The 16249-nt window shown below is 43.4% G+C and overlaps 1 protein-coding gene across 6 annotated transcripts in view; it reads right to left on the bottom strand.

Annotated features, from left to right (window-relative positions):
- TSPAN4 (tetraspanin 4) overlaps positions 1 to 16249 on the bottom strand; it is a 655297-nt gene that overhangs the window by 197952 nt on the left and 441096 nt on the right. For 4 of the 6 annotated variants that reach the window (XM_083165444.1, XM_083165446.1, XM_083165445.1 and 1 more), the window contains one exon: positions 12870 to 12949. In XM_083165444.1, the coding sequence (XP_083021570.1) occupies positions 12870 to 12932 (63 nt within the window). In that variant the 5' untranslated portion in view covers positions 12933 to 12949. Of the gene's footprint in view, positions 1 to 12869; positions 13790 to 16249 lie in introns of those variants that run through there. The other 2 variants (XR_014465791.1, XM_083165443.1) reach the window with 1 other exon arrangement.

The following is a 16249-nucleotide window of genomic DNA, read 5'->3' as shown; positions in this document are numbered from 1 at the left end:
ATCTCTGGACAAGTAACACCTGCCTCACCTGCAGTGCACATGGTTTTGTCCATCTAAGAAATATTTTGTCTTAAAGAGTGAACTAGAATAAGGGCCTCAGTTCCTGCTGGAGCCTGCACAAAAATAGCCCTGGTGGTACCCAAATGCTACTTTCCTTCATGCCAGTGCACAGGATTAAGCCAGCCATACTAGGACAAGGAGAAGATCAGTCATCTGGTGATGTGTAGTCCTGTCCTGGCATTAGGGATGACTAACTCCCAGCAAACCAGCTCTTACTATAGTGCAGCGCCAGCCCACCATCTGCTGTGCAATGTAGCAGCATTGGCTGCTGTGTCAGCATAGGCAGAGGCTTAAGCTAAATGGGTTGGGATTGAAAGGTCTACAGCTTCTATAGGTAGACACCAAAAGGTTAACCTGGACAAAAAGACAACATGCAATATGTCGACATATTCAAAAGGTTAACACAAGCAACATTATGGCATGGAAAAGGTTGATCTACTTCGCTCCTAGTCCCAAAAGATGTAAACAAAAAATTGTGGAAAACTCATGTAGACCTTTTTTTTTGCATCAACCATTCTCATGTCGGTTTTTTACTTTTGTTGACATTTTGTCTGTGTATGTTGAACTTTTGGTGTCGACTTATTGACTGTCTACCATAAAGGAGCGGCGTATGTGTTAGGTTGGACTGGGGAATCCGTAGGTGGGCCATACTGCCTGCTCTGAGGATCAGGTTCCAGACTGTGCACTGGAATGATACACGTGTTACCCTATACTGCACAGGACTATGTTGCGGTGCACTTTCTACAATGTATTGCTATTATTATCATCTTCTCATTGCTATTTACTGCTATTAAAATCTTCTCTTGTTACAATATGTGCCTCCAGTTACACAGGTTTCCCCAGCTTTCTGCCAAGATTCATTTCTTAACTGAGAACAACACTGATTAATGTATCAGTCAATTCTGTTACTTTACAGTAGTCCTAGTACACTCTATACAGACATACGATACTAGAGCAACGACATGACCTTATATTCCACTCACAGTCAATAAGCAGGATTCTACATATAGGTTTTCAGAACAAAATATGAACTTAATAATAGTGATCCAAATTTGTATTTATTTGTTGCTTTTTTTTCCAGTGTCTTAATACAAATGTGTGAATACCATATGGTAACATTACAAGGTGGTCATTCTAGCACCATGCACCTTTCAAAACCTGTTCCTCTTCCCTGCCTGGGGTGTCGCAGTCTGCTTTTGGTGTTTCTGATACAGTTTGGTCCATACTGAGATACAGGCCACAATGTGATAGACTGACACCATAGCAGACAGCTACACCCCAGGCAGGGAAGAGGAACTGCACGGGTTTTAAAAGCTGTGTGGTGCTAGAATGAACAATAACAAGGCAAACCATTTTAAACTAGAGAACGTACTGCTTTAAATGAGTGTACTCTTATTTTCATTTAATACAAGATAGGGGAGATCTGGGCATCTGGGGGGTGTATGCTGTTTTACAAAATAACTGTTTGATGATCATTAAACTGCCAACGAAAGGAGGATACAATAAGGCTGCCATCACATGTGTGTCCTCCCCGAATATGGGATACCTTACAGGTATTATTGTTTGGTCATCACTCACAAGATACTAGGTATAGTACCAGACCGCTGCAGACAGACATACAGTACTCATGGACATCTATCCTGTTGGCCTGCCATCCTAGCTTCCTTGTCCCACAATAAGACATGTCCCGTTATGGGGTACTAATTCGTACTATGGCGAAAGCATGTAATTACACGGCTTTGCAGCTGGGTGGTGATTGCGCCACTAATGAAATGTTCAGTACAGTGCCGCAGATAGATATGTGAAGCGCCATTACTATTCACTGGCCGCCTTTGCTTCCACTTTACCTGTGAACAGCATGCCGAGCTTAGCTCCATAGCAGTGGGCTCCCTCGTGGCCGATAGTCCCGGCTCGCCACCATGTTGTACAGTAATTATGTAGGTAAAGTAGTGTTTGGACTCCAATATATTACTGTACTGCATTTGATTGGAGATCTCATGCGTGTGCAATGATGATTTCCCAAAGCGACATCTGGTGGGTGAATGTAAGCATTACTTATCGGCAATGCCAAACGCCACACTAGCCACGTTGCAAAACTCTTCGTCATGCTGCAATGTGGATCGAATTGCAATCAGCCCGCCATAGGTAGGCTAAATGAGCCTGTCATTTGAGAAAAGGGAGAATGTGAATACCCCTTAATTAGTGGAAGCCAAGCTGGGTGAGATCTTCCCACGCCCCTTGACTGGATTTATTTGTATTGTAGAGGGCAGCCCTAGAGGTGTTGATCACATGGCCAGGAATATAGGGGGGCTTACAACCCCCATTCTCTGCATTTCTTAATGTGTCTTTACTCTGTGACATCTCACATACATGAGCAGTGACATCATTCCCCCATTCCCCCAGTCTACGAGTCCCTCACTGGTAGCATCTGGTACTAGAACACAATATATAATGTGTGTGTGTATGTTTGTGTGTCATAGTACATAGCATTTTTGTGAAACCTATACATCATACTGATCCTCCCAACCTGGTCTACCCCACCAGACAGTACTGACATGTCTGTGATGTATAAAGTGTCTCATCTGGACAAATGTGCTTATTTCAATCTCCGCACGCAAGGCTTTTTGTTAATGTCCCCGAGAGAAGATTAACAGCACAGCTAATTGAGGTTTTGGGGCTAATCTACTTAAAGACTTCTAATGTCACTGACTCAGACGGTAATCAGAGGTGCCAGCAACACATCGCCATCCATTAATTGCTACATCTTGACTTCTATTTCATTGCATTTGGTTCTGTTGTCTGTGACCCGCCGTTGTGGGTGAATAAGCTGCATGGTTATGGGTTTGCGTTAATATGCATGGGCTGTAGAATGAGGTGGGGGCTCACACAGGCCAAAGGTATTCACCAGGTGAAGCTGGCGTTAATATCACAGGACTCCTAAGTCGCATTTCCCATTATAGGTATGGGAAATGTGATCTGGTTACTATTGGAATTAAAGGGGTTAAAGCAGTATTTCAAAAGCTGCTCCAAAAGTTTAATGCATTCCGGTGATACTAACCCTTCTTCAGATTATTTTAGTAAACATAAACCGGCCCCTAATGCCCCATACACATATTTTACATGATTTCACTCATTTTGTCCCCCGTGATCGATATCGTTTATAATATCACTTAATACTGTATGTATGCTCAATATTGTCAAAATGCATGCTTTCATTAACGAGGTCCTCCAGTATCCTGCATGCACAGGCGACGGAGCACATTGTTAATGCAGAATGCACCCCACCCGCCCATGGCATTGGCACTTGCCAATATTGCTGGGTACACACGTTGAATAGTGTATACCCAGGCATTGTTTGTGTTCTCTGATCTACACCTGACATTTATAGCAGACAGTTTTATAGTGTTTATTCTAGCACCCGCTATATTTGAAAACCCATGCAGTTCCTCTTCCCTGCCTGGGGTGTCGCTGTCTGCTTTAGAGATTCCAGCACAGTGTGGTCTGTATATCAGCACTGATATGGAAACCAGACCTGTGCTAGAAACACCACAGCAGACAGCGACACCCCAGGCAGGGAAGAGGAACTTCATGGGTTTTCAAATATGACGGGTGCTAGAATGAACACTAGTTTTAGTATTACAATATCTGGGCACACGACGCAAATCTCAGTTTTCCAGCTCTAACCCACAAATGACCACCTTATTATTGGCTATATACAGTATCATGTCCTTTCAACCGATACTCATGTATAAATGTTGTTTCTCCATCTATAACTTACATATAGGTACAGGGGTTTTTAACACAGGAGATATCACAGTTATATCCTATAGCAACACATTGGGTAGGTAAAAACCAGAAAAAAAAAAGAAACTCTTTCTGGGGCACTACTTATGTATGAGACATCAACTGTTAGGGATATCCACAGGGCCGGTGCTTCCACTAGGCAGCTGCCTAGGGCGCAGGAACCTGAGGGGCGGTCAGCTGTCACTGCATAGCGCAAAACACAGTAGCCACACAGAAAAAAACAGTAGCCCGCCCGCTACCCTCCATCCAGCCAACCGCTGCCCTGCATCCAGCCGTCCGATTCCCTGCATCCATTTACCTGCCTGCCTGCTCGCCTCCATCCACCCGCCCGCCCGTCTCGAGTCCATCTGACCTCCCGCCTGCCTCCATCCACCAGCGGCTTCCGGCCTCCATCCTCCAGTTACTGCTACCTTCCCTCCGGCCGCCTCTGCTACCAGCGTGTCCCGGATCCACAGTCAGTAGGCGGCCGGGGACGGAAGCAGTGTGACTGCCCACAGTGCCCAGCATCACCAGAGACCCGACACGAACAGCGGCATCTGGCAGCCGGCCAGCACCCAAAGCGAATCCCCGCACTTTTATGAGAGGTGAGGGGATGCCGGGCTAGAGAGGGGGGGGGGGGGGGGGCGGGCGGGCTACTGTGTGTTTTCTAGTTTGCAAAGGGCGCAGACGAACCTTGCACCGGCCCTGGATATCCATATGTTTATACTGTAGTTACCAGTGAAGTATACTGTATATTAACAGGAATACACACCCAAAAATTCAATCAAAACATATAATTCCCTAACATCTGAGGTGACTGCATAGACTTAGGGGCCCCATACATCAGCAATTAATTGTGACAATTTTCAGATATGCAGATGATTGCCACAATTAATTTTAGATGTGTGGGCTCCCCCTTTTGGCAATCCCAATCAAAATCGCCAATCGATTGCTTAATCAAGTTTTTAAACATGTTTAATAATCTGGTATTATCTGCAGATCTTTTTTATATGTGTGGGCATTCCCAATCCATCTTCTTCATCTATTTACATTATGAACAGCAATCGATTGGGCAATTTCCAGATATGAAGATGCAATCTTTAGATGGAAAAATCTGCCGATCACTGAAATAAATCTGTAATGTGTGGGCAAAGTCAGATAGATTGTAAAATCCATTTATCTGGCCAAAAAATCCCTGTATCTGGAAATCCATAAATTGTGATTGCTGATGTATGGGGCCCATTAGCTGTTGTTAATATAGCTGTTGCTGAATGACCTCATTCAGCAGTTGGATTAAAGTGAGCACACTTCCTGCCACCCTTATATATATATGGGCTGTTATTCTGCTACTGTTACTCTACTATTGAAGTTTCACTTGTTTGGGGCTGATAAAAAAAAACCCATTGCCTCTGGTGCCAAAGACAGATTGCAGTGTTCCTAGTTCTTATTTTATTTATTGGTGGCATATTCGTATTTACTGCGACCCCTTATGAAATACAGACCTCACTTTGACAAGATATATGAGATTTTCTCATCCATAAAGTGCCTGTCAGTTTTCAATAGTCGTTGCTTTCTAAAGCCCCTGATGAAGTCACTCTGCTGACGAAACGCATTGGGCCTATGAATACTGCTGGAAAGATCGAACTTTTCGAGATTTTTTTATATGTTACATTGAATGTGTTTCTGTACCTTTTTATGTATTGCCCATGGGGCATGTTTTATTAAATTACATTCATTTCTAATTATATCTAATCATTTATAGCGCACCCTGAACCCTTTCTTTTTCCATTTCTAAACTCTCCTGGATCCCGCCTCCTGGATAATGTAAAAAGGGTGTGAAAAGAACATTTTTTTAGTAAAAATACTGTATCTTTGTCTCCATAATAATGCATAGAAATATCGACCTGGGCAATTTAATAAGCTCTGAGTTGCAATATCAAGATTTCAAGATTACAGGTAAGAGGCAGGGGGGCAGTCGTACAGCTGCAGGAGGATTGTGTGCAGCTGCGGGCAGGTGGCGTCTGGCCAAGAGACTTACCCACTCTTTTGGGGGGGGCCAGGAGTGCCACACAAGTTCAGGGAGCCTCTACGCTCTGTCTATATCAGAGCTGATATCTACAAGATAGCATACTGGTATATGCAGGCAATGGAGGTTATTCATACCTGTTTGCTTCTCTGCTAAATTTAGGGCCCTGCGATTAGATAGCCTCAGCCCCGCAGAGTGAAATCTCGCCCCATGCAAGGCACCGAATGGCTTGTCAAAATATTGCAGATTGGCAAATAGCTGCAAATTAAATCGCAATTCACTCACCATTGAATAATATTTCCAGTGTATGCATAACCCAGGACCTACTCGGCCAGGGCAATAGAATCAGGCTGATCGAGGCCAAAGCTGATGTCACAGACCCTTCTCGGAAACACTTGTGCACACCTGCATTTTTTATGACACTCCCAGCTAACACTCCCAGCTAATGGCTGGGCGACACCCACAAATGATGGCTTCCTGTCAATCAACTTGCGAACAGCTTACGATTGGAAAAGATTCTGGAATCTATCCCTGGATGAAGGCGCTATGATCTGTAAGCATGCACAGTTTTTCGATAACTGGAAAGCCGAAATTTTGTATGACACCTGCAGCTATTGCTTCCCACAGCTGCAGGTGTCGCTGTCCATTCACCACAGCAGGGATAGCTCTGTCGCTAGCTATGGTGGATGTTGGCTAGGGATGGCCATTGACCATAGTTGGTTTCAAATCATTGATGGTTCATGGTAGAATACTTTTACCATCAATGGTGTACAACCAGATGAACATAAACCATCAATAGTAGCAGTTTATCTATCAAAGGTTGAATGACAGCTTAGCCCCACCCCCGGCTGTCACACAGAATCATTGCCAGTAGATGCGCAGGTGCATAACAAATGATGGGAAAACCCTCAATGACAATACACAGAATCGTTGCCTATCATTGATGGATTGCACCACCATTGGCCCTGGTGACAACTACCGCTATAATAGCATGATCTTGGGCACTAGGCTGATGTGTTGTGCACTCTGATTGGCAGGTAGGACTTCCAATAGGAAGTTACTGCCAATCACAGTGAGCCAGTGTAGACTCACAGATTGGGAGGGGGGGGGGTAAAATCCGCCGTAGATTGCAATGTATATACAGTATTGAACGGTTTCTTATACTGGCAACATAATCACCAAAGCTTGTCTAGGCTTAGCACAAGTCATTAGGGGTACATGACATTATTTCTGATTTGCGGCACAAACGGTATTAAAAAAGCCCAAGTAAACATAATCAGGAAATGCAGGTTAATTGTATCAAATTAAATTACTCATGTAGAGAAAGGGCCAAACACAATTCAGCAGAATAATGATAATGCCTGGGACATTTAATCTCATCCTGGATCAGACAAGAGTCAGAAGTTAATTAACAGCAATAATAGGGTATGCTACAATAGACAAGATAACAATATCCTACGTATACACTGTTCTTAACAATTAGATCACAAGATAACGAAATACAAAGCAGCTTTATAATTCGAAATCAATATTATTGTATATCTATAAGACAGCCTTATCCAGCTCCGTTAGCAGAATCACCACTTGCCAGTAACAGGGAAGATCACCCCTACACGTCACAGGGACAGGGCTTTTCTGTTCACAGTCGCAGACACTAAAATTATATTGATGGAGTTCTCCAATATTTGGAAGGCTATATTTTTTTGTCTTGCATGTGATTATTATTTCGGCAGCCTTTTGAAAGCTTATAATTAACAAAAGAAGACCTGTCAATGAGGTGAGAGCAACGTGGTCTACTGTATTTACTTTCCAGCTACTCTATGTGGAGCATGAGGCCGAGTCATATGTTATATTCTGTAGTGTTCTGTACCCTGCCCATTTTTTAAACATCAAAATGCACCCTGCTCTTTCTGTGTGTGGCACCTTACGCTGCTCCTCACCGCGCTGACATGCCGCTGAGATCTATCGGTGTGTGTCATTATGTGTAATGGGTATTACAGTGTGTGGTATAATGTGTAAGAGGCATTACAGTGTGTGCCATAATGTGTAATTTATATATCTATATACATTCTAAAGGTCGACTATATTGTTTAATTCACACTGAGATAAAACAGCGCTGCCTGAATGTAAAGGATTTCCTCCCAGGTACCATGCTTTAGAGGTCAGCGATGAAAGCGAAGTTACTTGTACCTGAAAGGGGACAGTCTGTGGGTCTGTTCTGCTAATACTGTGCATGCCCCAACATACTGTAGATGATCTGTTAAATTTATTGCCAGTAAAGACATAGGTGCTACCAGGCTGCTACCTCTAAAAATACAGTATACTGTCATTTTGTGCTTATTCTAGCACTCTGCATATTTCAAAGCCTGTGCACTTCCTCTACCTTGTCTAGGGAATTGCTCTCTGCTGTGGTGTGGTCTGTATTTCAGTATATATATGCAGACCAGACCACTAATAGAAGCACCGCGGCAGAGAGCGACACCCCAGGCAGGGAAGAGGAACTGCACGGGTTTTGAAGATGCCAGGTGTTAAGGCCCCCATGCACTAGGCCGATTTGTCCTAAGGACAAGTTGGACACAACTCGGCAGCTCTCAGGGAGAGCTCACACACGATTTGGCACTTGATGTGCTATTTTTTAAACATAATTTATCTGATGTAAAAGGACTACCGGGGAGCTGCGGGAGAGTAAAAGGTAATCGTATGCGATACTTCGCATTATACTGCTGATGGGTCCGATTCCGACTCCTCTTTTGTTCCGCCCATCCAACCTTTGACTCTGTTCCGATCCGGAGCGGGTGTCAAACACATCCGATTTGACCCAATTTCTCGGCCCGATCCTTCAGAATGAGGTGAAATTGGGCCAAATTGGACAAGTGTATGGGGTCCTTTAAAATGAACATTATAGTTACTTTTGTTTTTTAATTTAGGAAAAAACAATAATCTTGAATTACATATTGGCCAAGATTCTTTTCTAACTCCACAAGCCTACGTTACATTACAGAAACTTGACTCCAAACTGACAACTGCCTTCCCTGCAGCGCTCTCCTATGGGGTCCTGCCTCTACACCATCTCCTTCACTTACTATTCGAGAATAGGCTTTTCAATTATGAATACCCCTCCTCTCAATGTAAAATATCCACAGTACACAGTGGAGTGCAAGTGAGCGTTATGAATGTCCTTATATGAAGGAGTAGTGTGCAGTCAGGAATCGGGTCCCTCTGTGTCTGGCCGTTGGCTGTGTACTGTCTCTAGGGTTCCCACTTTTACCTGTAGGATTATTGCCACTACTTCCTCCACCTGTGTTTGTGCAGGGTAGATTATCGCTGATGTCTGAGGGCAGCTTGGGTAATACTCAGTAGATTGCTAGTCAGGCAAAAGCACGAGTAAACGCAGATGAGGCTGCAGATGGAACTGGAAGTAACGCAACATAATTAATCTCCAAGGTAGCGTGAGACTTCTTCCGCCATTAACAATATTATGTTCAAGTACCCCCAACCAGAGCCGGATTAAGCCTTTGGGGGGGGGGTGGGGGGCCCGGGGTCACTTTAGACAGGGGGCCCCCTCCCACTTGTCTTTATTGGCCACAAACTGCACCGGAGAATATTACACTGTCAAAACACAGAGGAAAGGCAGTATAAACTTAACTGCAGGGGGATTAATATATAGAGGGACTTCGTCAGATGGCTGGACAAAGACTGACGAAGTTCATGTGACGAAACGCGTAGGGGCGTGGCTCAGCATCGATCAGCATCTATGAGACCAGCTGGAGTCTCGAGGAGTGTAACCTCTCTGTCTTGTCAGATGCCGCTTATGCTTTTAAAGTGCGGCATTGTGAGACGCCAAACTTGGTAAAGTTGTCCACTACCTATATGTGTGTTATCGTGAATAAATGATTTTTTTTTAAGTTATCTGCACTATGAGGCGCTCATCTCTTCTATTTGCATATATATGTATGTATATATATATATATATATATATATATATATATATATTACCACATGAAAAGCCTGTTTGACCCTCCGTACCTTAGTCTTACAGGCTCAGCACTGCCTCTGAGATTAAAATCCCTCCCATGACGAGGCTGCTGCTGCTGTTCTCCATGGGTCTGAGAAGCATATGATGAGCTCCACCAAGCAGAGCTCAGCACAAGCCTCTCAGCCTCTGACCTCTTGTGCAAAGTCTCATGGGACTTAGTCAACTCCCAGTAATGCATTGCACACTTGTGCAGTGTGCCTTGGCCCCCGATGCTCAGCACCATTAATCATTGTCACATTGACAGATAGGTGAAGCTACAGCACTACCCCACTACCATGCACAAAATCTTAAACTTACAAATAAATAAAAGAAATGTTGTTTAAAAAATACATGCCAAGTACAGGGGGCCTCTAGACAGAGGAAGGCACAAGGGTACTGACCCCCTGAGACCCCGTTAATCTGGCCCTGCCCCCCAACCGGTCTGCAGCATACCCCCAGGGGTATATATACCACTGCCCTAGTTCCTGCTTTATGAGTTGAATTCTCTCTCTAGACATAAACCTCTAACCAAGGTGCCTCTCTACCCTCTGTTATGCTTGGACCTTCCCTCTCAACCTTCTATTCTAAGGTTATATTCATTATTTTTAAATAATATATTATACTGTCTGTTTCTGCAGAGTTTGGCGGCACCTCCAAAAAAAAAAAAAAAGACAATTGCATGTATAATAGGAGGAGCATGCGGCAGTAGTAATATGTATAAATGGTGGAGCATGCGGGAGCAGTGATTTGTAATATAGGAGGAGCATGCGGGGGCAGTGATAGATATAATAGGAGGAGCATGCGGGAGCAGTGATACTTATAATAGGAGGAGCATGCGGGAGCAGTGATACGTATAATAGGAGGAGCATGCGGGAGCAGTGATACGTATAATAGGAGGAGCATGCGGGAGCAGTGATACGTATAATAGGAGGAGCATGCAAGAGCAGTGATACGTATAATAGGAGGAGCATGCGGGAGCAGTGATACGTATAATAGGAGGAGCATGCGGGAGCAGTGATACATATAATAGGAGGAGCATGCTGGAGCAGTGATACATATAATAGGAGGAGCATGGGGGAGCAGTGATACGTATAATAGGAGGAGCATGGGGGAGCAGTGATACGTATAATAGGAGGAGCATACGGGAGCAGTGATACGTATAATAGGAGGAGCATGCGGGAGCAGTGATACGTATAATAAGAGGAGCATGCGGGAGCAGTGATACGTATAATAGGAGGAGCATGGGGGAGCAGTGATACGTATAATAGGAGGAGCATGCGGGAGCAGTGATATGTATACGATGAGATTGTGGGACCAGTGACTGTATAAATAGGAGGAGAATGCACCACCAGTGATACTGTATATATATATATATATATATATATAAAAGCAATCGGCGGAAGCAGTTATGAGTTTAATTAAAGTACTGTACAGTGGCTAGTAGGAGCAGTTTCAAAACAATATTAGAGAATAAACCTATACTATACTGTATACTGTATGCACTAATAGGTGTATGCAAAAATAAGTAAGGCAATGTGTGCAACTATAGTACTTGCATCAATCAAAAGCTGCATGCTAGATATATTAAAGCTGGAATATGTTTTGGGTTTAATGATTCATTATGTTGGACTGACAGGAATAGAGTAAAAAAAGAACATGTACTGTTTCTTTAGGGCAAATTCTACCGGATTACGTTTTTCTTTGCCCTGATACAGCTTTGAAACCCTGATACCTCTTATCACATATGTGCCAATTCATATTCTGCATGTATTACAGTCAAGACAAGGCATATTACTTGCTTTAACTCGCAACACAAACAGCTTGGAATTGAAGGACAGTAATTTCATTTACACCTAAATATAAGAAAAACACTCAAGGCTAAGATACGGCAGTAAGAGCATCGTACGGTGCATCTGGTATTATAAACACACAGGGAGTTTCTGCTAGGGCAGTTATCTGACATACAGAGGAATATAAGGATGCAGAGTGAGTAGGTGACAGAACCAGGCTGATAAAGCTGCAGGGAAAATATTAGCTGGATACATGAGATACAGTACTCAGAATAAATGCGCTGCTCCTCCAGAGAAATTTGGATAAAAAAACATCATACTAGCCAGAGTTAATTGAACATGTAAGAATCTGGGGTTTCCGTCCCCGGGAGACTTGCATATTTCATTTGGAATTTTAAGCACAAAATAGGATAAAAGCAGATTTTTTTCTGTTTCTAGATAGAATCTATTCTACCCCAATTTGCACATACAGAGATCTGCAGTGATTTCGGAAAAGGCTGTCATCTGAGAATCTCAATGATTTCCTACCTGCAGCTCTGACTGGACTTAAAGGGCAGTTTCTATGTTCACTTAGAACTAGCCAAGTTTCCGGATATCTGTCTTTAGGTAGAGAATGCGTGGGATGCGGAGACATAGCAACATAAGAAACAGAATATAGCAACACAGGAAAAAAGCAAAAACAAATAAAGCCGCATAATAGCCAACATTTCTCTTGTCCTCAGATTGCAGGTTAATGCGATTTGTGCCCTGATAAATCCTATAAACACAAGACGGAGTGACCATTATAACTGATTCGCATCATTAGTTTATAAATGCAGAAGTCCAGCAATGCCTCCAGGCCATAAGAGACAGCTCTAATATTTCATAACAGGAGCAAACTGAATAGCTGGCCCGGTTCTGGGCTGTAGCAATAGTTATTTCATTTATTACGACACTATTTTAACATATATTCCTATAATTGTCCTTTTAAACACATAACTGTTAGGTCACTTTGGTTAATTTAAGGCAGTTAACCTGTAACAAAATCAAACTTAAATCTACATGTTTTGGACCCATAAGAGGAAAACATTTCTACATATGAACAAGTTAAATAAAACTAATCCTAAAAGCAGTTTTAAAGCGGCAACATAGATAAATTATATTTTTCTTTAAGGAAATGTTCAGTTTCCCGCCCACCTCTTCCCCAGGAACTCACCCAAAAGAGGAGGTTGAAGACGAACATGAGATATTTCATACACTGCAGGCAGTTCTGTGCCATCCTGCACCTCTTCAGCTCTAGGAGGAAAATGAAGGAGAGATCCAGGTAAAACACAACATACTTGTTGCCCTTCGGGGATGTGTATTTAGATTTTGTGGCTTTAGGACCTGGGTTAGTGTGAAACCCAAAAAAAGAGCCACCTGCTGATGCCCCAAACTGCCCCCCGTAGAGGCTGCTATAGCGCCGGAATGCACCGCCCTGGGGAAGAGAGTAGTCTTTGCTGTCCAGGGATGGACTGCGGTGGTAAGTAGATTCATCCGTGCTCGATCGTCTCATGGTGCAGGTGGGTACACGGGGGTAGGGGGCATGGAGAGGGATGAAGCTGGTAGGTAGAAGTGTTTATCCCTAAACTTAATTGTCAGTGTCAATCCATCCAATGGCAAATTTGTCCCATTATCACAAATAACAAGGCGCAGATAGAAGAAGCACTTTTTTTTTTCCGAAAAGAGTTATGATTCAGAGTGCCAGTCAACCCACCAGTCTTCAGCAGAAGTTGCCATGCTAGCAGCTGCCACTAACAGAGAATACCCCTAAGCCAGTGTTAAGAACATCCGCTCTGGCCTTCACCGCATGTCTGCATGCAGGGCAGCTGTGCTGAAGGGTGCCTGGAAGGTGCAGGTGGCATGGCCCCCTCTCCCCTGCTGCAGCAGCCAAGACTAATCTGGCTCCTCTCCTGTACACTCCTGTCTGATCCTCGCGTGTCCGCACACATACACAGAGTGAGCTTCATTCACACTGCTCTCTTCTCTCACTGATAATGTTTCACTCTCTCCTTGTGTTTCCCCCTCCCTTTTGACATTTCCCTGTCTCTCTCCGTTTTGCATGCAGAGAAGCAGTTTCTCTGTGGTCCACTCAGGAGAGAGAGAGCGAGAGAGAGAGGGAGAGAGAGGGAGAGAGAGAGAGAGAGGGAGGAAAGAAACGGAGAGAGAGAGAGATTTCTCCTACAGGCTTATTAATGCATGCTCAGCACTTTCACTCGCTCAAGGATGCTTCCCCCCTTCCCAGCCAATCACAAATTTATCTCCGTCCATCATCATAGTTTCTAGCAAGACGGGAAAGAACCTACTGTAGTAATTTTCTTGAAGCCCTCCAGCATTAAACTGGTTAAGAAATCAATAGGCAGTAGGGAGCAGTGATATAACTTTGTGATGTCCGCACTTGAGTGCTATTTAATGTAGCTGTGTGTGTCTTTAGTAAGTGTTCTCTGTCAGTATAATCTGAAATATGTACAGGCTATACATGAAGATGGAGAATCTCTGTATCCAGACTCGATGCACTCCAGGGTATGAGAAATACTGTAGATAGAGACTCAGTACCAGCACTACAACAAAGCAACTGTAAACACAATAAAACTTTGTTTTTAAAGCAGCAGAATTTGGTAGGTGCGCATCGCTCAACAAATCAGTCGCCCAATTGGCCAGTCATTCGTTTACCCAGCCGAACTGTACCCAAAAACCAGTCTACAATTGTAACAGATCACACGGATACAGCAGCTTAAAACCTATGATAAAAAAATGTAATTTCATTTGTTTCGCATAATAACCAACTTCCAATGAAATCACCGCCACAATTAATTCACGTGGTTACAGAAAAAAAACTAAACAGCTTATCACTGCAATGGCTAATTGAGAGGACGCGGAACATATTGTTTCAAAACATTGTTCTTTTGTGAGACTTGGAAAAACTCAGTTATTGATTACTTGTTTCTCTGCATTTAGCACACTTTAGCATGTGTTTTAGATGCAAAGACATATCAGTATGTAGTGTAACCCCTACTAACCAAACGGTTGTATATATATCTAAACCCGCATAAGTAAAGGGATGGTAAAAATCAGTTTAGCGTCTATGTGTTACAGGACATTTGGACATGATGCTGATGAGTTGGGAACAAAATAAAGGTGCATACACACTAGATGTTTTTGCCCAGTGTGTATGCACAGCGACGATCAGAAAAATTGCTGGGCCGGCCCGTCTAAGCAATTTTCTCCAAGGAAAGTTGACTTTCCATAACAGGACAGTATGGAAAGCCGTCCACCCCGTCGCTCATCTGCTGGTAATATCAGCAGATGAGCGGCGATGATGTGGTAGTGCGCATCAGTGCTCACCGCTGGCCCATACACACTGGGTGGCTTTTGAGCTAAAAAATCATCTAGTATGTATGGGCCTTAAGCCAGATTTTGAGCTGAAAGCGACGTGGTGGACGGCTTTCCATAGCGTCCTGATTTGGAAAGTCGTCCTCACAGGAAAATCATTTACACGGGCAAAAATTGCTCAGTGTGTATGCACCTTAACTTTGCACCTGGGACATATCATAGCTGGCCCCATCTGTATCTCTGTAATGCTGTGTACACACGATGCAAGTTGACAAAAATTTTTGACTATATAGTTAAAAACTAATCGGAATCGCATATACATCGTATGGAGATAGAACATGTTTTTTTAAGCTTTCTATCCTGTTCGATACCTGTTCAGTGCAGCAATGACTATAATGTGAAAATCAAATGTAGATAGCAGGAATTGTATGTAGACAGTACAGAGTTAAGGAGCCCATACATGCTCTGTTTTAAAGCTCCGTTTTGTATTTTTAAAGTACACATCGTGTTGGATCGCATCCCTTGTGCATGCACTGCGATCCGATACGATGTGTACCTAGTACAAAAAGTATGTGCAGCACATACTTTTTGTACCGTACTATGTGATGCGCGGGAGCACGCATCGCATAGTACAGAACGCAGCCGGTGAAAACGGAGCGTGTATGGGCTCCTTTAGAAAAGATTGCATAGCAATGGAATCTTAAGAGTACTTGTGTATTATCTGGGCGCCCGATTTTTTCATTGCATGCCACTACTTAAGGCATGCGATGCGATGCGATTTTTCATTGTAAAGACCCTATTTTTTATTGTATAGTCAACCATGGGTGATTTCATACCCTCACTATCCAACTACGCATGGAGTTGATTTTATATAGTGTGGCGAGCACAGCGAGCCAGAAGCGTGGCGAGCCCCGCGAGTGGACGCGGATTACTTTACATGTATTCTGCGTCCGCTCGCCATGCTTCGGGCTCGGTGGCTCGCTGCGCTCGCCACAATATATAAAATCAACTCAATGGGAAGTTGGATAGTGGGGATATGAAATCACCCATGGGTGACTATACAATTAAAGATCGGGTCTTTACAATGAAAAAACGCATCGCATGAATTGTATGTCACTATATTGCATGCGATGCGATGCAATACAATGAAAAAATTGTGCGCCCAGATATTGCACAAGTACCATCTTAAGTTGAACAGCAAACAAATCTCACCGTGGGTACACA

Source organism: Crinia signifera, chromosome 11 (genome assembly GCF_055691185.1).
Source record: "Crinia signifera chromosome 11, ASM5569118v1, whole genome shotgun sequence".
NCBI lineage: Eukaryota > Metazoa > Chordata > Amphibia > Anura > Myobatrachidae > Crinia > Crinia signifera.
Note: the sequence above shows the minus strand (reverse complement) of the source record. Positions and strands in the feature narration are given on the sequence as shown.